This window comes from Taudactylus pleione, unplaced genomic scaffold, assembly GCF_031769625.1.
Source record: "Taudactylus pleione unplaced genomic scaffold, aTauple2 ptg000155l, whole genome shotgun sequence".
NCBI classification, from domain to species: domain Eukaryota; kingdom Metazoa; phylum Chordata; class Amphibia; order Anura; family Myobatrachidae; genus Taudactylus; species Taudactylus pleione.
The window spans coordinates 3626336-3651612 of NW_028284557.1; the positions used below are offsets into that span (position 1 = coordinate 3626336).

General features: G+C 43.8%; 1 protein-coding gene across 1 annotated transcript; it reads right to left on the reverse strand.

Moving 5' to 3' along the window:
* Positions 1-1739: 1739 nt before the first annotated feature.
* Positions 1740-24805, reverse strand: CWC25 (CWC25 spliceosome associated protein). Its single transcript, XM_088474606.1, has 10 exons — positions 24604-24805; positions 21170-21342; positions 13530-13766; positions 8367-8436; positions 6802-6935; positions 6584-6653; positions 6150-6244; positions 5137-5229; positions 3010-3168; positions 1740-2856 (listed from the first exon to the last, which is right to left on the reverse strand). The coding sequence occupies exons 1-10, from the start codon at positions 24619-24621 to the stop codon at positions 2742-2744; spliced, it is 1164 nt and encodes a 387-aa protein (XP_088330732.1). The 5' UTR covers positions 24622-24805; the 3' UTR covers positions 1740-2741.
* Between the last annotated feature and the right edge of the window lie 472 nt (positions 24806-25277).

Genomic DNA, 25277 nt, shown 5'->3' on the forward strand with positions numbered 1-25277 from the left:
TGTATTCTCAAATGGTTGTCCAAGTCTCTCTGTGATGGCTTGCCACAACCCTTAAGCTTGGGCCCCTACCACTGCATTCCCTGGAGGGCCGTTCAGGTCCCTGTTCATAACAGCAATATCAATTGAACCTATTAAGAGTACAAGAATTTACGAAGAGGGAACATCTGTTTGTCCTCCCAGCAGGAATAAGGAAATGTTGTGGACCAATGAAACAGCCCATTTCAAGATGGATGAGCGAATTGTTATTATTATCCTTTCTTTATATGATCAGGCAAATGTGGTGGCTACACCAGTCATTTAAACCCTGAATCCTACCATCAGCCCAAAACATATGGAACCGTGACTCATCAGACCACGCCACATGTTGCCAGTCCTCCAGGGTCCAATTAGCGACATCATGAGCCCAGGTGAGGAGCTGTGTCTGGGGTCGTAGTGTCAACAGGAGAACTCTGGCGGGTCTTCTGCTTCCATATCCCATGGATTTTTTGAACGACTGAACGAGAACGTCGTCGTTAACGACAAATCATTTTAAAAAATCGTTACGTGTGTATGCACCTTGACACATGGCAGAGACATTTATAGATTTGTTTTCTGTAGCGTCTTTTCCTGCTTAATAGAAACATTTATATATATTTTTTGCCTACAACGTCCTTGTCAGACGAAAGAGACATGTTCATTTTTTAATTCTGTAGTGGTGTGCTCAAAAGAGACATTTATAACTAGGAATTAAATGCATTCAGCGCCATAGAGCACAAAAGAATATTTGCATTAATTTACTATATTTTACAAGTGAATAGAGGCTCACTACAGGCATACTTATATAACTCACAGCAAGTCACCCAGATTTTATTATTCACTTATGAGTGTATATCTCTTATGGTTTCCTGTATCGGCAACCATTGTCTGTATCTATATGTTTTTGTGTGTAAACCTGTATTTTAGTCCTATAACTATTAAAAGTTACATTTTAATATTATCATACACATATTGAGTGCCCTCCCAAAAAAAGAGTAGTCTTTTTCTCTATATCTATATACTATGTTGGTCTGACTCTGGGGAGCACCGCCAACTCTGAAATTTACCAACCAATTCTTGGTGTTGCAAATCTAATTAGTTGGTTTTCTGAGCCATAGTTTTCACCACACCATCTCCATGTCAATATGAACATATTAGAGTGGTATTAAAAAAAAAATTCTACACTTATCCCATTTAGATTTGTCCTGTGCAAACTCCAACCAACAAAACTATTGCACATAACTCACAGCAAGCCAGGGGGGGTGGCGAGAGGAACTCAGCCACAGCCAGTGCATGCATTGCAAAACCATAACAGTAATCATGTCATTGCTTTGGTTTTTGGCCGATGGGTAACTCCACAGCTTTGCAGCACTCCAGGAAGCAGCAATATGAATAAATTTAAATATTTCTCTCTTTTATATTAAAATAGTGTATGCACATTTTACACAAGAATATTATTTTTACAAAACGGAAAGAAGTTAATTATTTTAGCCAATTGTTGACTTTCCTGTGTCCATTTTTGGAGTCGCATAATAATAGGAATGCTTGACCCACACAGATTAATGTTAAATTCACACCACATTGAAAAGTACATAATTAGAGATCACTGTACGTGTAACTCATGGATAGGGATAGCTCAAGTAAATACAATACTTTTTTTCCCATATCAAAAATATATATAAAATTAAAGAAAAATAAATAATACTAAAAAACTTTATCGGTAATAAAAAAAATACACCAAATAGTTTAATAAAAATAAAATAAAAATACAAATTTAAACTAATGGCTCTTTAGACTGGAGCTGAACATACAGTACCTGTTTCATATCGATACAGAGCAAGGTGTAAGAGTACTAATCAGTAAGGTACTGTCACACAGTTTTATGCATTTTAAGAAATACCCTGGAAGTAATAAAACAGAGCATATTCATAGAAATACTCTATCCCGAAGAACATGGTCATATAGTATATAGTCTTTCATTTTACCCTAATACTGTATTTCATCTGACAAACATTTGATACATGTTGCACCAATTCTGTAGTTACAACATACTGTATGTCCTGTCATTGTAATGCTTACCTAGTTGGCAGGTGTTAGGATTACAAGATGCCACAGTCCATAAACAGGAATTGTATAACTTGTGTTATGATTTCAGAAAGTCAGCAAGCAGGTGGCTAAAAGGCTGTCATGGCAGACGGCTGCTATATTAGGGGAGGCTTATACTGAAATTCTGGACCTGTTTTAGCTAGATAGATGACTGTCCAAAATCATTCGTAGATTATGGACAGATTTACTATAATAGGGTTAAGTGAGAACATGTCCTTTAATAAATTTAAAAGTATTAGATTTTGAATTCATTTAGATTGTTATTACTCTCTGGTTAAGTATTATTAGTTACTGCACATTCTGAACACAGTTTAAAAACCACTGATTAACCTATTATACATCTCCCATAAGTATTGGGGAACTGTATATTCCTCATGGGAGAGGAAAGAGGTGGACACTGGCCTGTAACAATATAGATGGTTTAGATGAACTAAGGGAAGCTTGGAGGAAAGGGATGTGCTTTTGGATAAACAGCCAATAACATATATTGATTTATTAAAAAATCTGGGATTCTGTATTAGTCTTGGAGAACAGAATGAAAAAGAGGTGCATGTAAATAACAGGAAGAGAAGGTGTCTGTATAAAAGTCCATGAAATAACAGAGGCACACAGTCCCGCAGTTATCTCTTCATGAAGTTCCTGTCCAGGGCTGAGGCAGTACGCTGGATCCCATGAATATTGCGTTTGACTCTGTCCTCCACCGACGAGCAGGCTGCACTCTCCAGCTTCATATGACTGCAGAAAAGAGAACATAGGACTATGAGGCATATCCTTGGTGACAGATAATAGGTGGGGTAAAGGAAAAGATATCAGGACAAGGGAGGAAGGAGACCAGCATTAAAGGGAAAAGGACCTGTAATAGCTTCTACATCCCTCTCCCCTCCTTACTGTATAAATTTGCTGTCCTTTCTTTGTTGATCCTTTTTTTGTTCATTCTCCTCCTCTTTTTTGTACCTGCGCACATTACTTTCTCTCTCTAGCTCCCTTTTTTGGGCATTCTCCATCATCTCTAGCCTACGAAGATCGAGCTCTTCGGCAGAGAGCTTCCTGTGGGAGAAAAGCAGAGGAGAGGAAAGTACTTAATTCCCAAGTGCAATATGACCAATACTTCAATTGCCATAGACCAAAGGTCGTTCCTCTTCCTCCCTCAATATCTGGACTAGACAAATACACCAATAAGATTATAATCTAAATGATTAGTGCAGTCAGATGCCCAATTGTCTCTCATTTACAGTATGATGCCTGGCTGCAATGGAGAAAATCACAGCATCTGAAAATAATAAATCACACCATTTTTCCAAAACAAGGTGCCTTTGGTATTATAACAATAGAGCATCATACAATGGTTCCTCTATCCATGCACTGTGTGACCTGCTGTTCTATTAGTTAATCTAGGTGTTTATGGCATCTCCATTTACACTACACCTCTAGCTACCTGTGACACACACTCTGGATTCTTTGCCTCTGGCTTTTAGTTATGCCAACCACAGTCCTTCATAGCTCACTCACACAATGTAGACAACATAATGTCAACATTGTTGAAATGTTGACAGGGAACATGTCAGCATCTGCAGAATGTCGTCATGTGAAATGTCGACATTATGCGGGGACCAGATTGTTAGGTTTAGGCTGCGGCAGCGGAGGGTTAGGGGAGTTATGCAGTATGCTGGTCATATACTCCATAGAGTGTATGTGCCATATATTGGCCATGATCTGTAACGTTTGGAATCTCATTTATTTCCCCAAGCTGTAGCCAAGCAACATGTGACTGCTAGTTAAATGCCTGAACAATTTGTGTTCATGATGAAAAGCATCTGGAGTACTTATTGGCAAAAGAAAATAATTAGGGTTAAAAAGGTATATCTAAGCCTAGTATGGAATTAGCAAGAGATCTAATCCAAAAGGGGGCAAGTTTAGGCAGCCCCAACATTTATGCAAAAATGTTCCAACAACTGTTCCACATCTCCAACATAAATTAGAAATATCAGGGTGTATTTTATTTAACCTGGAGAGAACATAAGACCATCTATAGAAAAGTGTACAAGAATTTTCTTTAATGTGTACACAGATGGAGCTAGAAGCTTCGTTGTCTAAGGTTTCCCCTAAATTAGCCTCCCAAGGCATCTCATGTAGATTTTGTAGCTCAGATTCAGAAAGGGGAGATGTACTAAGCCTTGGAGAGAGATAAAGTACCAACCAATCAGCTCCTGTCAGTTTACAGGCTGTGTTTGAAAAATTACAGTTAGAAGCTGATTAGTTGGTACTTTAACTCTCTCCAAGGCTATGGGGGAGATGTATTATAGCAGCACGCATCATGCCGCTGTAGCTCTTCCTGCTTAATCTTGACGGCATTAACCTGGCCAAGCCATGAACCACAGCGGCTGCTCCAGTTTTCAATGTATATCTTGAATTGTGCTAACAGTTTAGGGAAATAATTGATGATTTCTAGTGAGAAACTCCCAGATATTTAAACTGGCCATGGTGCCATTGAAAGTGATAATTATGTTCTAATGAAGATTTATTGTACCTCAGAATATAGCAATCTAAAACCTCTGTTTGTTGTCTATTGATTTTATAACCAGATCGGTAACCATAATCTTCAATCTCTCTAAATAAATGGAGTGGACGAGCCAGGTTGGATATACTCAATGGTACATAGTCTGCCGACAATGCAATTTTATGTTCTTTATCTCCTAATTTCATATCTGTGATGTTTGAATTGGCCCTGATCCACGCCGCCAAGGGATCTACAATTAATGCAAAAATTAAGGGAGATAAGGGGCATACATGTCAAGTGCTGTTTGCAATAGTAAAGGGTAATGACTAATGACCCTGTTGGCTAACACCAAAATAAAATATCTAGGTCACCAATTTTTTTCTGGTAATAAATGCTTAACATTTTACAACACCCGGTTATCGCATTATAGGGGAGCAAAAATACTGGGACAAATAACGTAGAAAATAAAGTGAAGCAGAGAGAAATGGCTCACCTGCAGGCAGTTATTGCGTACTTACTTTGTGTACCCTGACGCCCTTTTTCTCCTGTAGTTCCCTTCTTTCTTTGGGGAGGGGCTTCTCCCGTACTTTCTGTCTGTTCTATTTCTGTCTCTGATAAATCAAGAGGCAAAAAAAACAATAAACCATACCAGCCAGGCAGAGCCTGAAAGAGAGCATCAACCTTCACTGAAGGGGCCACCATTCCCAGTGATGCAGTGCGCGGGTGACATTATGACGTCACCCGCAATGTGAGGAGCCTGCGCGCATGCTGGATCTTGTTAGATCCAGCCAGCTGCAGCGGGAGCCCTGACAGCGTGGTGCCAGCTATGCGACGAGGTAAGTATGGGGGCACCGCATATGGGGCACTGCATAAGGGGCACAACTATATGGGGCACTGCATAAGGGGCACAACTACAGGGGACATTGCAGAAGGGACACTACTACAAGGGACATTGCATAGTGGGCACTACTACAGGGGACATTGCATAATGGGCACTACTACAGGGGGCACTGCATAATGGGCACTACTACAGGGGGCACTGCATACGGGGCATTCAAAAATGATTGAAAACAATGATTGTCAAAAGTCCCACTAATAAAATATTACAGCAAAGTAAAAAGGTAAAAAAAATTATATTGGAAAGATTATATAAATTGTGTATTTTCAATGTGCTGGGCTCGCCCCCAGCTTGACTAAAAACGGGGGTGTAACACAAGGTCGGCTCTTTAACTTGACTACAGATATTTTTAGGCTTTTGTCTCTGACTGGTTGTCCACCCCTGCTCTACATCATCTGTCCAGCTTTTAAATTATATCTTTATATAATAGGCACATTTATTGTTGTTTCCCCACTGATAAGACCACAGGCAGAGAGCAGCTGTGTGTGCCTGGGAAACGCTGTAAAAATAGCTATAAACCGTAAAATAAAGCTGATAAAATATTTAGTTGTAGTAGTTTTTAATAGCCAATCCTTACAGAAAATATTGTGGTCTCTTTCGGTTTCAACTACAAAGTATTAATCGGATACTCACTGCATTTTGTCATGATGGGGACTTCTCGAGTGACCCCTGTGCCTGTCCTGCTGTGTTGGATCCTCTCGTTTGCTGCTTGTACTAGAATCCCGAACCTGCATTACACAGCACAGCCATACATACATACATACATACATACATACATTCAAATAGCCGCAAAGTAGGGCAGTAAAATATTTCTAGCTCGCAGCTGCTTAAATTTGCCCCACTGTGTATGTATTTCCCCCCAACCATATAACTGAAAACCCTTATGCGTACCTCCTAATTGTAGGATAGTCTGGAGACACGTGTCCATCATACACAATTCCATGGATTTATAGTTTCACTATGTATTCTACAATAAATATGAATCTACAACCATTATCCAATGATCCCTAGTTTAAAACTCAATGCCAAATCTAAAGAATAAATATTAAGGAGTGTGTCATAAAGACCTGAAGTCCATAGCCTGGCACCTTCTGCCGAACATGTGGGGGTGGGGATTCGTGTCGGTGTTTATAGGACCTGAAGGAGAAGAGGGAAGAATAATTACCAGGGAAGGGGATTATTAAGTGTCTGATTCAACACACAGTATTCTTGCAAAAATAAACATTGATTTTACACCACGTGTCAGGGTAAAGCAAATCACTGCAACTAAAGACAGAAATTCTACCTGCTACGGCTCCTGTCATCCTGATCACTGCTGCTCTCCAAATCACTGCTGCTGGAGCTCGACCTCCTCTCCTTCCTTCTCTTTTTCTTCTCCTTCTTCTTCTTCTTGCTTTTCTTCTCTAGACTGGTCTGTAACTGTTGAGTCAACTATTAAACATTTCTATCTGATAACTTTATACCCTATTAACCAAAAAGCCTCATCTCCACTATATAAAGTGAAATACTTATAGACAAGTAAGTGTGAAACACTCGCCATAGGATTACCTAGTGTTAGTACCTCTTCCCAGACAGAATGTTTGCGGCCTTTTGTGCACATTGAAATAAGAACTATCATGGAAACAAAGTACAGATTTATTACAGCAAAATAATAATAGTTTGAATTTGGCCATTATCCAAGATAACAAATGGAAAAGAATAGAAGTTATAATTTGCAGAGAGCACACCTGTCTTTAATATCTTCAAGAGGCAGCTACTGGGTCAGCGGAATCATTGAGGACGGATTATAAAATGTGGCACCAGCAGATGGGTAGATTAGATGCCAAAGACCGGTACACTGTGCACGGGCATTTACAACCAGTCTGACTGATTATAGTTAAGGATTAAGTTAATAATAAAAAAAAATATTTATTTGCTGTAATAAATGACTACTGTATCATTTTTCCCTATACGTTAAATCTAAAACAGTTCTTAATGCTGCTCATAAAATCCAAGAGCTTCACAATTATTCCGTTATGCTGGAAATTTTCTTTTTTTGTAATATTTCAAGTCTGAAGATATTAACTTGAAATTGAAAAACTAGTTCATGAAATCAATGTTACATTTGAGAAATACTTTTGCATCATTGACTAGTCAAGGTTGAAATGTGACCAAATGTACCGATGCCACAGAATGACCATTTCAGCTCAATGAAGTTAAATGTTTGCAGTTATTTATATTATACCCCAGCCCAATATGCACTTCCATTGCCTTATCTACCCTTTAAATGGTAGTGTTCCGATACCCGAACCTGTGCCAGATAACTCTCTAGAGCAATGGATGGACTTGCATGCTATTGCATGAAATAGTTTGTCTGTGGCTCTATTGCGAAGGTATGGGCATTGTGCAATATGCTAATAATCCTGCACAAGAGGTGAGCAGCAGTTAGAAGAACATGGTAAATGGGTATTCCCAGCAGGCAGGGCACTGATTGCGGTACAGGAGACCAGTTTTATCGAGAAGGGGTTGTCAAAAATCAAACAAACTTTAAAAGCTGTGAATAAATAAAAATTCTGGCCACATTCTACATTCTCTAAACTCATGAAATGACGCAAGTTATGTTCCTTACATAAAACAGGCCACAGACAATATCAGCAAAATTCTTAAAATTGTTAAAAATTATAAAACTTGGGACACATTTCTAAAAATAATGTTCACACCAGTTAAATTAGCCATTTACTACAGGCCATAGAGGCAATCATGACGGAATACTGGTCCAATTCACAAAATGGCTCCATCTGTCAGTAGGTGACAACTTCACTTTAAACTTAACGTACAAACGAACTCTTAAAAAAAAAAAGGCTAATTTACCAGTTCTCTAATCTTTTTCATCTTCACAGGATTCTTTAGTACTTCTCTTCTTTTCTCATCCTCTCTTTTTCTACAGACAATTAAGCAGAAGAATGTTACACAGATAAGTGTGTGGACAAAGAGACCCCATATGAAACTATGATGACTGAAGAGAAGAAACTCTTAGTGACATCCCTAAATATACAGTACTGTGCAAAAGTTTTAGGCAGGTGTGGGAAAAATTCTGCAAAGGAAAAATGCTTTCAAAAACAGACGTGTTAATTTCTGTTGATATACTGTTCTCTGGTGTACCTGGGTCCCACTGGTTTCTGCCAATTCTGAGCTGAAGAGCGGTACAATAATGAGTGTATGCAGGCAACAGTGAAGCATGGTGGAGGTTCCTTGCAAGTTTGGGGCTGCATTTCAGCAAATGGAGTTGGGGATTTGGTCAGGATTAGAAATACAGGCAGGTACTTATCCATCATGCAATACCATAAGTGAGGTGTCTGATTGACTCCAAATTTATTCGGCAGCAGGATGCCCAGACCCCAAACATACAGCCAATGTCATTAAAGAACTATCTTCAGTGTAAAGAAGAACAAGGAGTCCTGGAAGTGATCATACGGTTTCCACAGAGGCCTGATCTCAGCATCATCGAGTCTGTCTGGGATTATATGAAGAGACAGAAGGATTTGAGCAAGCCTAAATCCACAGAAGATCTGTGATTAGTTCTACAAGATGTTTGGAACAACCTTCCTGCTGAGTTCCTTCAAAAACTGTGTGCAAGTGTACCTAGAAGAATTGATGCTGTTTTGAAGGCAAAGGGTGGTCACACCAAATATTGATTTGATTTAGATTTCTCTTCTGTTCATTCACTTAGTTTTATATTATCAATTAACAAAATGCAATTAACACTTCTATTTTTGAAAGCATTCTTACTTTGCAGCATTTTTTCCACACCTGCCTAAAACTTTTGCACAGTACTGTATATGCAAGTGTGTATATAATAAAATGTAGTTAATGGTTTTAAACATGTATTCTTAACTTTAAGCCAGATCAAAGCAAGCAGCTGTACAAGTACTCCAGAAAATGGTATAGAACAGGGGTCGGCAATTCCTGACACATATGCCAGACGCGGTACGCAGAACAATTTTAAGTGTCACGCTAAAGGTTTTGAAACTTTACCAGCTAGGATCAATCTAAGTTCCAGACCTACGTGTAAGCCTCAATATATTTTCGAAATAAAAAAAGGAGAGTTATGGTAAAAAAAAACAACTTACCCTTGTTAACTCTCTATCTTCGAAGTCCATATGGTCCACAGTGGAGACAATGGGGTGTAGGTGGGACTTGGAGGACCGGACACCAACAGCAAAGCTTTTCAATCCCAGGATGCTCCAGTCCTTCCCCCTATACCTCGCCCACAGACTAAGGGCAACTCAGTTTTGTTGACAAGCCCAAGGCAGGAGCAGGATAAGATTGAAGGAAGACTGGAACACTGAGGAATCACACTTTCACACAGAGTAGGAAACAAGTGACCAAGAGAAGAAACCCATAGAAGCCAGATGTGGACCCTATGGACTTCGAACAAAGAGTTAACAAAGGTAAGTTTGACCATATCTCTCCTTTTTTTCTTCAGGGTCCATAGGGCTCCACAGGGGAGACAATGGGGATGTCCCAAAGCAGTTGTTCAAGGGTAGGGATGCTCCTGAGCTGAGAGAAGAACCCTGTACCCGAAGGAAGTATCCTGAAAGGCAAATGTATCAAAGGCAGAAAACCTAAGAAAGGTGTGGACAAAAGACCACGTGGCCGCCTTGCATAGCTGTTCAGCAGAGAAGCCACGCCAGGCTGCCCACGAGGGACCCCCAGAGTGAGTAGAATGAGCAGATACTATAGCTGGCACAGGGAGGCTCATCTGAGTATAAGCCTGTGAGATAGTCATGCAAAGCCATCTGGCCAGAGTCTGTTTGTTAGCTGGCCATCCTTTCTTATGAAATCCATATAAGATGAAGAGGGAGTCCAATTTCCTGACGGCACTAGTATGGTCCATGTAGATCCTCGAAGCACGGACCACATCCAAGGAAGCATCACCTGCCGAGAAGTCTGGTGATTGAAAGGCCGGGACCACAATTTCCTCATTGAGGTGGAAACGAGAAACCACCTTGGTATGGAAGCCTGGGCGTGTTCCAAGAGCAGCCCTCTCCTGATCACATGAAAGCGCTCCTAAATCGGATACCCTACGAGCAGATGCTATAGCCAGAAAAAACAGTCTTCGCAGTGAGCCATTTCATATCCACTGATTCCAGGGGTTCAAATGGAGGTTCCTGAAGTGCGTGGAGAACCACTGACAAATCCCATGGAGCCAAGGAGGGAGAAAGGGAGGTTGCATATGTAGAGCATCTTGTCCTAAGGTGTGAACATCCAGTAGAGGAGCAATTCTGCGCTGGAACCAGAAGGACAAAGCGGAGACGTGCACTTTCAGAGATGCCAGGCGGAGTCCAAGATCCAATCCAGCCTGAAGAAAGGCAAGTATTCTAGAAACCTTAAAAACTGGAGGGTCATAGTTTCTAGGAGCACACCACTGGAAATATGAATGCCACATTCGGTGATAAATTCTGTCCAGGGCCGGTTTACGTGCTCTGAGAATGGTCTTAACCACAGAGCTAGAAATCCCTTTGCCCTTAGGAGGGGATGTTTCAAGAACCAAGCCGTTAAAGATAGACGAAAAGAGAAAAGAAATTGTGGGTGGCACTGAATCACACAACAAGGGATAATAAAATCTCTTTAATATATAAAAAACATGAATGATATAATATAAGCAATATGTACAACTCCCGGGAGAGAAAAAGCAACAGTTAAACTATAATGACACAATGATGCTCATGAAGCCACCAGTATAATCCAGCCTAAATTGGGTTAAATCAGCTGTAATAGTTCCATGCACATAAATCAGATAGGGCTAAAATCCAATTCCTACATGGGTAAATCAATGATCCTAAAATGAGGATGAGGCCACTGAGGGAAATAATAATGGCACTGAATGAAGATATTGGCGCATGTGAGATAAGCGCTAGGTGACCCCAAAGTTCCGGCTATTTGAATAAGCAAATCAAGGCACTGTTAATGTCAACCAGTGGGGATATGAACAGATCAGTGATCCACAGTACTCACTAGTCTTGTAGTGTGATACCGCTCCAGCATGACACACACCACACAGTGTGCGATAGTGAAAATTCCTCCCGGCACAGACAGCGAATGTCTCTCTACATGAGTCTCCCCGTCCGCAACTCCCTTGTCTCCTGCTCCCAAAGAGCCGCGCGGATCATGCGGTGAGTCAGCTGCTGTAGATGGGTTTCACAATGAGGATGTAATGTTAAAGATAGGCGGGCCAGGTCCAGATGTAGTCAGGGTCCCTGAAACAACAGGTCTGTTCAAAGAGGGTCTATGAAGATCGGAGTACCAATGGCATCTGGGCCAAGCCGGAGCTACCAACAGGACTGTGCCCCCTTCCTGTTTGAACTTCCGAAGAATTCGAGGAAGAAGGGATATTGGAGGGAGGAGGTACGCCAAATGGAAGGTCCACCTCACAGATAACACCAACCAAACTGAGTTGCCCTTAGACTGTGGACTGGGTATAGGGGGAAGGACCGAAGCATCCTGGGATTGAGAAGCTTTGCTGTTGGTGTCCGGTCCTCCAAGTCCCACCTACCATTGTCTTCCCTGTGGGCCCTATGGACCGTGAAGAAGAAAAAGCTATTTATTTATTCACTTACAGATAGCCAACAATACAAATAAGCCTAATCTAGATAGATAGATAGATAATACTAATTACTAAGCCTTGGATGGAGATAAAGTCGACGAAGGTGAAAAACAAGCCAACCAGCGCCTGCCATTTTTCAAACACAGCCTGTGATATGGCAGTTAGGAGAGGATTGGCTGGTACCTTATCTTTGTTCATCTCCATCAGCAGTGGCGTCAGACAACTCCTCTCGGCACGCCTGGTCCCGTGAGTCTCTGCAAGCGCTGTGCGTATGTTTTTGTGTTATTTTATGCTAAAAATGTGTGTTGCAATTCGAGGAGACTAGTAAGCACCAGCCGATTACTTTGATATGTGACACTTGTATATCGGTGAGTGACTGAGGGCCTGATTCAGACCCGCTCGCAAGCGGGTCGATGGTCCCCCACTGTGCATGCGCCGCCTCCGGCGTGCACATGCGCGTGACCCGTCCAGCTACGGCTGCTGTCGCTACAAGACGGGGCGGCTGTCAATGTTGATTGACAGCTCGCCCCGTTTTGTAGATGGGGAGGGGGGTGGCTGCACAAACGCATGCGTTCCTTTAGGAATACCTGGCGTTTGTGGGTGGCCCTGCTGACATCACTAGTGATGTCAGTAGTGGACTTCCTGCTCTATTAGAGCAGGGAGTCCACTTGGGCTTGTGAGAGCTGAGACCCTACCACAGGGTCTCCTCGCAAGCCCGATGGTCGCGATAATCGCGACGGGCTCCAGGCCGCTCGCAAAAGCTGTGGGTGGTTACCCAAAGCTTAGCGAGCGGACTGATGAAGAAAAAAAAAAAAAAACCCCATCAGACCAGCGAGCGGGGCTGAATCAGGCCCTGAGTCTCTCAATTAGCATGCAAAGTGCAACGATGCAGAAGCAGCAGCTTTTTTCCACGCAAAGTTCCGTTTACAGACTCATTCGCACACAGATATACAAGTATCACATAAATTAATCAGCAGAGTCTACTAGTGTGTCCTAGTTACATCACATTGCAACTTAGATGCATTTTTGGGAAACAAAAGACGCCAGGCGCTAGCAGAGTTGCACAGGACCTGGCAGCTCACTCACGCCAGGCATATCGCGCTGCATGGCGTATTGAGGCTAGATGAGCAAAGACACATCTGTAGTGCTGGGTTTCTATGCAATATACCACAGGTTCCCAAAGTCCGCCATTACAGTCCACGTTTTACTGATATCCAAGCTTGAGTCCAGATGATTCAATCAAATGGATTGAGGTACTAATTAAGTCACCTGTGCTCAAGCATGGATCTCCCTAAAACGTGGACTGTAATGGCGGACTTTGGGAACCTCTTCAATATAAAATGAACTCCTGATTGCAGGATAACTTTAGACAATTATATGTGAAGTGATCCCCTTAATATAGATTTAAAAATATTGCTGAGAGGAACCTGATCATGAAGAGTGGATCCTCACGGATCTTATTTGCAATGTCCAAGGTAGAAGTGGCTCCAGAAGCAGTGAATATAGATCCTGGGAGAAGTCCAGTCTCTGTAGAAGGACCAGTTTCAGGGTCCTGCATTTTATCAAGGATGAACTTGTCCACTGGCCTACCTAAAAGGTATTCCTCCCTATTCACCATTCCCCCTGGCCCTTGGTACATCCAGTCCAGCTTTTCATCTTTTTTCCTGAGGAAGGAGAAGCAAGCAACAAATTAACAGCTAATAAAAATGGGAAGGACTAGTTTATATTTTAGCACCAGGCATTTATAATAAATATTTTGGTAGACTGTATTATGCTGCCTATCCACTAGCAGATCATAGAAATGACAGCACAATTACGGCATTATAATCGTTCTGTCGTTTCTATGTCTGTGATAAGCCTACACTGAACGAGCAGTCGTTCATTGCAGGCTCATCAATCATCTGGCAACATGCTGTACCTGACATTATCGTCAGGTTGGCCAGCATGTTTGCCCAATGATAGATGTTGGAAACGACCAGTGGGCACGCACATAACGGGTCGATTGCACGATAACGACGTAGTTATCCTGCAATCGCCTGTCAAAATTGCCTAGTGGATGGGCAGCTTTAGAATTAGTTTTTTTAAAGAATATTTGCATCAATTTCCCTCCAAAGTAATTTGATTGGATGTTAAAGAGTTCATTTCATTTGATCAAAAATAAATCACCCATAACAGTTATCAGAGAAATGTATAGGAATAACAGTAAGTACAACTGAACAACTGCAGAATGATTCACAATGGAGCTGATACAGAGCTGAACCCAATATGACCGTAACTGCAACCGCACTGCGTTCATGGAACTAAATGCGGATATTCGTCAGTGTGAGGAGTTGTGTGCATCTCTGAGATGGACCGCCCCTCTCTGTACGCTTAGTATAATACTCGTTATCAGTGCGCACTTGTCCCTATCCCTGGTGAAAAACATCTGCATGAGAATGAGCACAACTCTGCATGGCCACACAATTCCGTTGACACAAACTCAAGTAAAGTTTGATTACATTATCACCCAATTACGCCCCTTGAGCCGCAAGCGGAGAAGCTGTGAGAAAACATGTAAGATTCGTCCATAAAAATGAGTCTGCATCGGGAACATTTCGGTAAATAGTGGCTGTTCAGGGCCAGCAACCATATTAATTTGAATGGAGAGAAGGAAAGCTATGGATAAAAACAAGAACGCGTCATACCCATGATGGGAAAGGCACTATGACTGGAGATAAGACAGGCTTTCCAACAGCACAGAAAGAGTTTTTCCTCACTCTAAGTGGTCAATTCAATTAGATGCAAACTCACATCATGAAACTCACATACATGGCGGCAATGTGCGACTCAATTAGAAATGGCAATTTGCGGGACTTGCAGCATGCAACTTTTCTACAAGTGACCTGGTAGAAGTGCATTAAATAGTTGGGAAATCATCCTGGACCACCAAAAAGTGGCAACTAGGATGGATCCAAACCTGTGTGCAAGACAGACAATAGTCTAGAAAGACGAAACACCAGAGGATATCGACCGCAGGCAGAACACCACTCAAAGCAAGTCCGCCATATACGATAGTAAATCCTCGCCGAAGGTGGTTTCCGGGCGTGGAGCATGGTCCGGATAACCGAATCTGAAATGCCCTTGGCTTTTAGGATCAAAGTTTCAATAGCCGCCCCGTCAAAGCCAGTCGGCTGAGGTCGGGATGAAGACACGGTCCCTGAGAGAGAAAATCCGTCCAGAGAGGGTGGCGCCACGGAGGCGCGATGGACAGACTGAGAAGGTCTGCATACCAAGCCCTCTGTGGCCAATCCGGAGCTATGAGAATGGCGGAGACGCCCTCTCGCTTTAATTTGCGAAGGACCCGTCGAAGAAGAGCCATCGGAGGAAAGAGGTATACAAGCGAAAATGTCCACTGTACTGCAAGTGCGTCCACCAAGAAAGCTCCCAGGTCCCTGGATCGAGATCCGTAGCGTGGAAGCTTGTTGTTGTGTCAGGAAGCCATCAAGTCTAGGTCTGGATGACCCCAGCGATGGATCAGCATATGGAAAACGGCTGGATAGAGAGACCACTTGCCGAAGTGAACATCCTGTCTGCTGAGGAAGTCCGCTTCCCAATTTTGGACTCCCGAAATGTAGAAAGCTGAGAGCGCTGGAAGGTAGCATTCCGCCCAACGAAGGATGAGACTGACTTCTTTCATTGCTCCTCGACTCTTGGTACCGCCTTGATGGTTTATGTAGGCGACCGCCGTCACGTTGTCTGACTGCACCTTCACAGCTCTGTGTTGAAGGAAGGGTTTCGCTTGACAAAGTGCGCGGTATACTGCTCGAAGTTCCAAGATATTGATTGGTAGGTTGGTCTTCTGAACTGTCCATCTGCCCTGAAAAGAATGACTGCTGGTGACAGCTCCCCAGCCGCGAAGGCTGGCGTCTGTGGTTAGAAAGACCCAATCCTGGATCAGGTATGGACGACCCGTCAAGAAGTGACAATGGAGCCACCACAGGAGAGAATGATGGACCTCTCTGGACAGAACTAGGGTCTGGGATTTGAGATAGAAGTGGGATCGGTTCCACCGCTGCAGAATTTCCCATTGAAGTGGACGGGAATGGAATTTTGCATACTCCACCATATTGAAGGTGGAGACCAGTTTGCCCAGAACTTGCATGCAGAAATGTATTGAGACTCTTCGATGATGAAGGAAAAGTCCGATTTGGGACTGAAGGGACGTCATTTTGTCCCTGGGTAGGAAAACTCTCTGAACTCTGGAGTCCAGGAGAGCACCCAGATGGATCATTTCCTGAGACGGAGTCAGGCTGGACTTCCGCCAATTGATCGGCCAGCCGTGTGACTGCAATAAGTCCAGGGAGAGTTGGAGGGGATCCTGAAGAATGTCCAGAGACGTGGCCAGCAGGAGAAGGTCATCTAGGTATGGTAGGATGCGGACTCCCCCCATCACTACCATGACTTTCATGAACACTGGAGGCGCGGTTGATAGGCCAAAAGGCAAAGCACGAAATTGGAAGTGGTCCCTCAATATGGCGAACCAGAGAAAAATCTGATAATCCTCCCGGATGGGTACATCTAAGTATGTGTCATGAATGTCCAAGGAGGCCATGTAATGCCTGGCTCCATGATAGACTGAAGCGACTCCATTCTGGGAACAGGTTGAGTGTTTTCAGGTTGAGGATAGGTCTGAAGGAACAAATTTGATTAAAAACCCATCCTCCCCCGGGGAAGAGGGACTGGAACTATAACATTGGTGGCTAAGAGAGTCTTGATGGAGGCCAGAAGGGCAATCGCCTTGCAGACAGGAAAAGAATTGAACTGGAGGGCATTTCTGAAATGTGAAAGAATAACCCTGAGACACGATGTTCCTTACCCAGGTGTCCGAGGTTGTTTCCAGCCAGGCGTCAGCGAACTGCAGGAGACGGCTGCCCACACTGGAGAATTTCCAGGTGGGGACCAACCCCGTCATGCCGCAGGCTTATTGGCTGGTTTAGGGGCCTGACGGCGACTTGACCAGGCCTGACGGCCTCTGGATTTGGGATTTTTGTTGGAGGATCCTTGAGCTCTGGAAGAAGGTTGACCTCTTGCCTTTCCCTGTGGGCGAAAGGATCGAAAGGAGAATCCTTTGGACCCTGAAGTTGCAGAAGGAAGACCAGCAGTCTTGGACGCCGCTACTGTGGCCACAATTTTAACCAGTTTGGGTCCAAAGAGAACCTCACCGGAGAACGGGAGAGCCTCTAAAGCCTTTTTGGATTCGCCATCTGCTCTCCAAGAACGAAGCCATAGTGCGCGTCTAGCTGCCAAGGAGGAAGCAGACACCTTTGAAGATAAGATTCCTGAATCAATAGCGGCCTCGCCCAAATACGATCCAACCTCCCTGATGTTAGCCACTAAGGAGAGGAGGTCTGATCAACGAGATCCAGATCGGAGAGCTTCCTCCAGGGAATCTGGCCAGTGACTGAGGGCTTTTGCAACCCACACTGAGGCAAGAGCTGGGCGTAACACTGCCCCAGAATTCATAAAAATGGATTTAAGGAAATTTTCTAATTTCCAGTCTGTGGGGTCCTTGAGAGAGGCCACATTGGGAATGGGAAGTGTGGTTGACTTCACCAAGCTAGTAATATGGGCATCTACCGGGGGAGGCGATTCCCACTTCTTCCACTCTTCAGGCGGGAAGGGATAAAAAGATGAGATTTGTTTTGAAACTAAGAACTTTGTATTAGGATGCGACCAGACCTCTGCCAAAATACCCTCCAGCTGGGCAGAGGGGGAGGGGGGGAACCATTGGCTCCTTCTTCTTACGTTGGATGATGGGCACTTCCGAAGTAGGAGAAGCTTCCGAATCCTTAATGAGTAAGTCAGACTTAACTGCTCTGACCAAAGCATCAACGTTAACTTGAGCGATGTGCTCGTCATGAGCTGAAACAGAATCCACGTCCGATGTCTGCGATAACTCGCCCTCTTCCGAGTTGTCAGACTAGGAATCGTAACCTAAAAGGGGAGGCATAGGACTCTCTCTTTGGGGTGCCCTGCGTTTAGCTGGAGGCTTCAGCATGTGTTGCAGGGAGCTGGAGACCTGCACCAAACCCTGGACCGATTGGGACAGACCCTGAACCCACGATGGTTCTGAGGGAGTTGGTTGCTGGTCCCCAAGACTGGGTGAGGGGTCCACTGGAAGATACAGTTGAAAGCAGAGCCATTTGGGAAGCTGCGAGCTGAGTCGCCAACTCCCTCATGGTAAGTGACAAAGAGGCAGCCCACGCAGGCTCTTGTGGGGTCACCACCTCCGAGACAGACCCGTTCAGTGCCTCCGCAGAACAGCGGTCACAAACGCCAATGTGATCCTGAGCCAAGCATGAATACATTTATTTGCAGGATTTGTAGGTGTAGGCACACAGCACAGGAGCGACAGTCCTCTCTCGGGAAGCCTTTGTGGAGGTTTCCTTTGAAGACACAGTCTCTATTAATGAAAACATACAGTATACTACTAAATGATGGATGCGTGTGTGTGGGTAGGGGGGAGGGGGGGCAGGAGCACTGAATTGACAGACCACAAATAAAGGAATAAGTGGTCTAGTGGAAAAAACTACTGTAGGCCCCAAATACAGTATACTGACTAAAATTAGACAAATAAGTAGGCACAGTGAGAAAAACATCAAATGGCTAAACTAACTATCCAGACAGACAGCAATGTGTACACTAAATTATCAATTAAAGTTTGACCAAAGCTATTAATGGTAAATGCAATCTAACATTAACAGTGCCATTAGGTTTGTAACAGACACACAAACATACAGTTCAAGTGCACAATGATAGTAAAATATGCACAAAAGTACCAACTACCAACACCAATAGGTTAGGAAGGGGTTAAGTACAAAACCTGACACCACAAAAGAGTGAAGTGTAGGGAGGGCAGGAGGAAATCTCTCCGTGCAGGCAGGCTGCTCTGTGCTGCAAGATGGCTGCTCAGCGTGGAGTGGGAGGAGAGAGGAGCCTTTGGCAGTGAGCCCACAAGTAGGAACGCGCCAAAGGATGGGGGTGGAGAGAATAGGGGAAGGCTCCATCCCCTGATGGCCAACCTCAGGGACCTGCCACATAATATGGCCCCCATTACAATAATATCCCTGGTGGTCTAGCCGTAGCACAGAAACAACTGTGCACCTGCTGACCAGCACCGCCGGTGGCTTCCCTCCCTGCTGGCGGCAAGTGCCGCTAACCCGGCTCCCCACAAAGTGAGGAGCCGCTTACCTGCTCCAAAGTCCGGCCGCGGTTGCTCCCTTGTGCTGCAAGAGGTGGCCGGTGTCACTGACTCCATTGTCAGCGCTCCAGCCGCCGGAGGGGGTGATGGAGCGGTCAGAGGCAGCGTGTGAACGCTAAAAATGAAGTTAACAAGGGCTCCTAAGAGACCGTGCCCTCTTCCTTTAGAGGCACCAAACAAAAACTGGCTTCAGGTGGGGTGTAGGGGAGCGGTGTGTAGGGGAGGAGGAGCCTATGCTGCTGCTGCAAAAGAAGTTAGCTCCTTGGTGCCCAGGCTCCTGCATCTCACCCTACACCCACAGTCCCAGTGTCCCCCATTGGATGAATGAAAAAAAACACTTTTACCTGCCATCTCCAAGTTCTAAAACCCCACTCCAGTTAATACAACACCTCCACATACCTGTCCCTCACCATTTACACCTCCACATACCTGTCCCACATCATGTACGCCTCCACATACCTGTCCCACATAATTTACGCCTCCACATACCTGTCCCACATCATTTACGCCTCCACATACCTGTCCCACATCATTTACGCCTCCACATACCTGTCCCACATCATGTACGCCTCCACATACCTGTCCCACATCATGTACGCCTCCACATACCTGTCCCACATCATGTACACCTCCACATACCTGTCCCACATCATGTACACCTCCACATACCTGTCCCACATCATGTACACCTCCACATACCTGTCCCACTTCATGCACACCTCCACATACCTGTCCCACATCACTGACACCTCCACATATCTGTCCCACATCACTGACACCTCCACATACCTGTCCCACATCATGTACACCTCCACATACCTGTCCCACTTCATGCACACCTCCACATACCTGTCCCACATCATTTACATCTCCACATACCTGTCCCACATCATTTAACCCATTATTGAGCTTTAAAAAGAGTTCAGCTGAAAAATTACATGGTTTTATTGGCCAAATTATACTATGTAAACCCCTCCAAGTGTGTGATTATTCATTGGGAGGGGTGTACCAGAGGTCATGCACTGTGTGTGACATTCTTACCTTAAAAATTAAGATTTTTCCTACCCTTTCACCTGCTCAGTGGGGTGCGCAAATGCAATGCGAGTTTGGAATTGAATTGCAATTAGCTGTGCAAATGCGCCCTGAAAATTTTCTTGCAACTCTCTACTAATTGAATTAACCCTGAAGACTTTACAGACACTGGATTACCTGGTACATTTACTATCTGGTTTTACTAGGGAGGGAGGGATGGACGGACGGAGACTTTGTTACTGAAGTTTGTTGGTGTACAGTTATAATTCTGGCCCTGGTTTCTTTTATATCACTGACAGCTCAGAAAGTCTGGGGCACAAGGACCTTTGTGCACCCATATATTTCAATTTTAGCTTTAGGAACGTGTAGTCTATGTTATTTTTGTTTTACCTGTACACAAGTAGAGATCTTGTCACACAAGTCTGAACATGCACCATGAACACTGCCTGAATTATTAAGAGAGTTTTTAAATGCTGTAGACCAGGGGTATTCAACATGCGGCCCTCCACCTGCTGTGGAACTATATATCCCAGCATGCTCTGCCACAGTTTTCTGCTGGGATATGTAGTTCCACAGCAGCTGGAGGGCCGCACGTTGAATACACCTGCTGTAGACAGTCAAAGATAGCACACAAATCACAAGTTCAATATACAGATATATAAAATGCCCACGTGCTACTAGCTACAATCACGGACTACCTTTGCCAGTCTACAGAAATACAACAGTTTTGCACCTCGAGGACGACAATGATTTGCCACACCGATGACAACATTCTCATTCATTACAGTCTCTCACTTCACAGCTCCAGTATCTTCAGCGTATTTCTGCATCTCTTCCCTTGCCCTCTCTTCCCGCAGCTCCCGCTGTAGCTCCTCAATTTTCTTCTGTTCCGCCTCATGTTTTTGCTCTGCTTTCCAAACTTTCTCCACATTGCGCAATGTCTGTGGGTGCCAGCTTTTTTTCAAGTTCTAAGGAAATAAACAGACATAATAAGGACATTACCCCCAAAATAAAGAACATATAGTAACTTTTTGAAATGTAAAATAACTATTGGTTTCCCATGTCTACATGCTCTTTTAATAAAAAATTTTTTAAAAGTGTTCAATGTCATATTAACAAAAAAGTAACCTTGTTTAAAGCAGTCCATAAGCCAAATTAATATTTATTGATAAATATATTACATCTTACACTACATTATACAAAAACATGATCTAATTCAGCTCTCTGCTGGTAAAGTTAGTAGATCACTAACAAACAGTGGAATCTGGTGCAGGGTATGCGAAGTCACATCGGATGGTCATTAAAGTTCAAACCTTCTTGTTGCAGCTCTTTACAGCATTCACCACAGTGGACGTACCCTGATTGCCTTTTATAGAGCTCATAGATCCTTATGGTATACTTGTCCCCTATACATACTTAAGTGCTTGTTGCAGTTGTTGTTTTTTTTAAATTATGTTTATTTATATGACATTTTTGTTTTCAAAACACAATGCAGAAAAAGCAGAATCCCCCCCACAAATTATAAAAATAATTAGCCATTAACATATACTCTCATTAATACAAATACCCAATCAAATTCGGTATATAAGTAATACAAATCAAATATCTGCACAAAATAAATCAATTTAGCAGAAAAATCATAAACAAAAACTCAGAATATCAAAACATCATTATGCCGTCTCGCCGGTTGCCAGCCCTTCAGCGTCTGAGACCTCCCCACCTCCAGTAACATAATGGGAAGAAGAAATCCATGGGCCCCAAATACGCTCATATTTAAGAATACGGTCACGCTTAGTATATAAAAATCGTTCATGGCCCTTGTTGCAGTTGTTAAACTTCTAGTCCATTCATCATTTCAGTGTGTAAGTTATGTGTTTAACATAAAGTTGTTTCTATAATCATAGGCACTAAACCTCTGTTCACCAAGTAAATGACCTGTATTGTCCAGCAAGGAGAGTTCTAAATACTGTGTGCAAGAAAGAAGTGCTCTATACCACAGAAACCAATGTTTGCTACCATTGCTACCTATTTTACATCTAAAATTGATTCCATACGTCAGGACATCATATCCAATCAGTCCCCCAGCTCTCCACCTCCTTTCCTGGATCACCCCTACCCATCCATTTTACCGACTCTGACATCCTTCTCCCCTGTGACTTTAGAGGAAGTTAAGGCCCTTATCCAGTCTTCCTCCCCTTCCACCTCTCCCCTCGACCCCATCCCCTCCACTACCTCTCTCCTTCTGCCCACCTCCTTAATCTCACTCTCTTCTGGCACTATTCCTTCTGCATTCAAGCATGCCCTCGTCTCCCTCATTCTTAAAAAACCTAACATTGATCCTAACATTCTCTCTAACTACCGACCAATCTCTCTCCTCCCTTTTGCCTCCAAACTCCTTGAGTGTATTGTTTACAACCGTCTCACCACCTTTCTTTCCTCCCATTCCCTCCTTGACCCTTTTCAGTCTGGCTTCTGTTCTCTCCACTCCGCTGAAACTGCCCTCACGAAAGTCAGCAATCACCTCCTTGCTGCCAAATCCAAGGGCCACTACTCCCTACTCCCCCCCCACAGCCTCTTACAGAAGGTGTTCCCCAAGGTTCTGTTCTTAGACCTCTCCTTTTCTCTCTCTCTATAAGTCCTCTCTAGGTAAACTCATCCGCTCTTTTGACCTCCATTATCATCTCTATGCTGATGATACTCAGATCTACCTTTACTCACCTGATCTCTCCCCCTCTCTTCTGACTCTTATCTCCATCTGTTTCTCTGCTATCTCTTCCTGGATGTCCCAGCGATTGTCTAAGACTGAGCTGATCATCTTCCCACATAACATAATTTGCCACTATTTATTTATCAATAGATGGCAACCTATCTCATCTAGTCCCAAAGTGCGTTGTCTTGGAGTCATCCTTGACTCTCCCCTCTCCTTCAAACCACATATTCAGAACCTCTCGCAGTCCTATCATTTCCAGCTAAAAAATATTTCCAAGATCAGAACCTTTCTCACCCAGGATGCCACCAAAACCCTCATACATTCACTGGTCATCTCCAGATTGGACTACTGTAACCTCCTCCTATCTGGCCTCCCCAAATCCAATCTCTCTCCTCTCCAGTCTGTGCTCAATGCTGCTGTTCGGCTCATCTTCCTCTCCAAACGCTCTACATCTGCCTCCCCTCTCTTACAAGCCCTCCACTGGCTCCCCTTCCCTTTCAGAACCCAATTCAAGGTTCTCACACTCACTTACAAAGCCCTCACCCATTCCTCTCCCATTTACATCTCTGATCTCATCTCTCTTCACTTAGTACATACCGCCTTTCATTCCAATTGATTAATTCCTCCCACTCCCGCCTCCAAGATTTTATCCACGCTGCTCCCCACCTTTGGAACTCTCTCCCACTCCCCATCAGACTCTGCACCTCTCTACAATCGTTCAAACAAGCTCTTAAGACCCACTAATTCATTAAAGCCTTCCAGCTCTCATCCTAACTTGCTACTTAACGTTCCTTCCTCCCTGCCTACCCCATCTGTGTCACTCCTGTTTGTCTGCCCCTCCCTTTAAGAATGTAAGCTCTGTCGAGCAGGGCCCTCTACCCTCTTGTGCTTCTCCCTACTGTAATTTAATTTATCTCTTTCTTCCCACTAGGGCAACTAACACTTGGCTGCTTATGTGGTGTAAAGGTCGCTAATATAGCAATGTTTATTATACATGTCCATGTCCTGCTTTGTATTGTATTGTAAATCGCTGGTTACTTATTTGTCTATGTACTTTGTAAGGCGCTGCGGAACACTTGTGGTGCCATATAAATAATAATGTATGCTGTCATTTTCTATACAGTAAAATAACAGAATCTCATTGGCTGCTATGGCTTTCATCTCCCTTGCCTGGCAGTTGCCAGTGCACAAGGTAATAAATGCCCTCATTGTGTGAACATTTCTCTTTTACATTGCTGGTGTAACAATATCACCCAATTCACTCACTGGCCATGACCCTAAGAAGCCCCTGGAGCCTGGAAAACAGTGACCTAGATGGCTGCTTCTCACGGTATTGTCATTTGCCGCTATGACATGTGAACAAGCAATTATTCTTAGAAGATCAGCCCCACGGGTCGTCAGATAACTATGTAGAATATACACACAACACGGTATCATCATTAGCTCTGCATCTAAAGCCCACCCGTTACACGCAGCCACCCACAGCCCTTGTGTATGGGATTAGTGTATAATACTGTACCAGATCTCCGCCTCCCATGATGTCCTACACACTGGCAGCAGCGTACAGTACAGTACCCTCAGTAGCTTCCTTTCCCTCTCTCTGTGCCCCAGAAGCAGGCAGGAAGCAGATCTCTCACATACACACGGTCCTGACGCAGCCGGAAACAACAGGAGGAGAGTCTGGAGACTGGAACGTAGAATGGAGGTCATGTGACCAGTGCAGGAACACAACAGCGTATGTGACGTCACTTGTAGCCAGCTGCTCTGCGGCATCCCCGGCTTACCTTGTAGGACTGAGCGGTCATGCATCATCGATCGTTCTCTGGTGCGCAGAGTGAGCTGGCTGGCTCTTGTAGTTCAACATCATATGGAGACAAGCCGTTTTCTTTTTTTTTGTAGCGCTGGTGTTTGTAGCATATACTTATTTACACATGGCACTCCCCGTCTGCTCTACCACTAGTGCTCAAAATTCACACACGTACGTGTATATATTATCTGTATAGGACGAGTCACACACAACATAGCCTTTCATGTGATAGCCTGGCTTGGATCTTGGATACCTCTTCCTACACATAAGGGAGCTGTGATGCATATGGATATACAGCGATCGCGAATCATAAGCTACAGTGTGAATAGATCCTGATTTTGAGATACAACTTAAGTAGTGGTTATTAACTTTTTATATTCAACAAA

What these genes read in the sequence shown, in the direction of transcription:
- CWC25 (XM_088474606.1), bottom strand. An exon ending in GATCCACTCTTCATGATCAG is followed by an intron (nt 8,437 to 13,529) that starts GTTCCTCTCAGC and finishes AATTGTCTGTAG; the next exon opens with AAAAAGAGAGGATGAGAAAA. An exon ending in AGGGCGTCAGGGTACACAAA is followed by an intron (nt 3,169 to 5,136) that starts GTAAGTACGCAA and finishes TTTCTCCCACAG; the next exon opens with GAAGCTCTCTGCCGAAGAGC.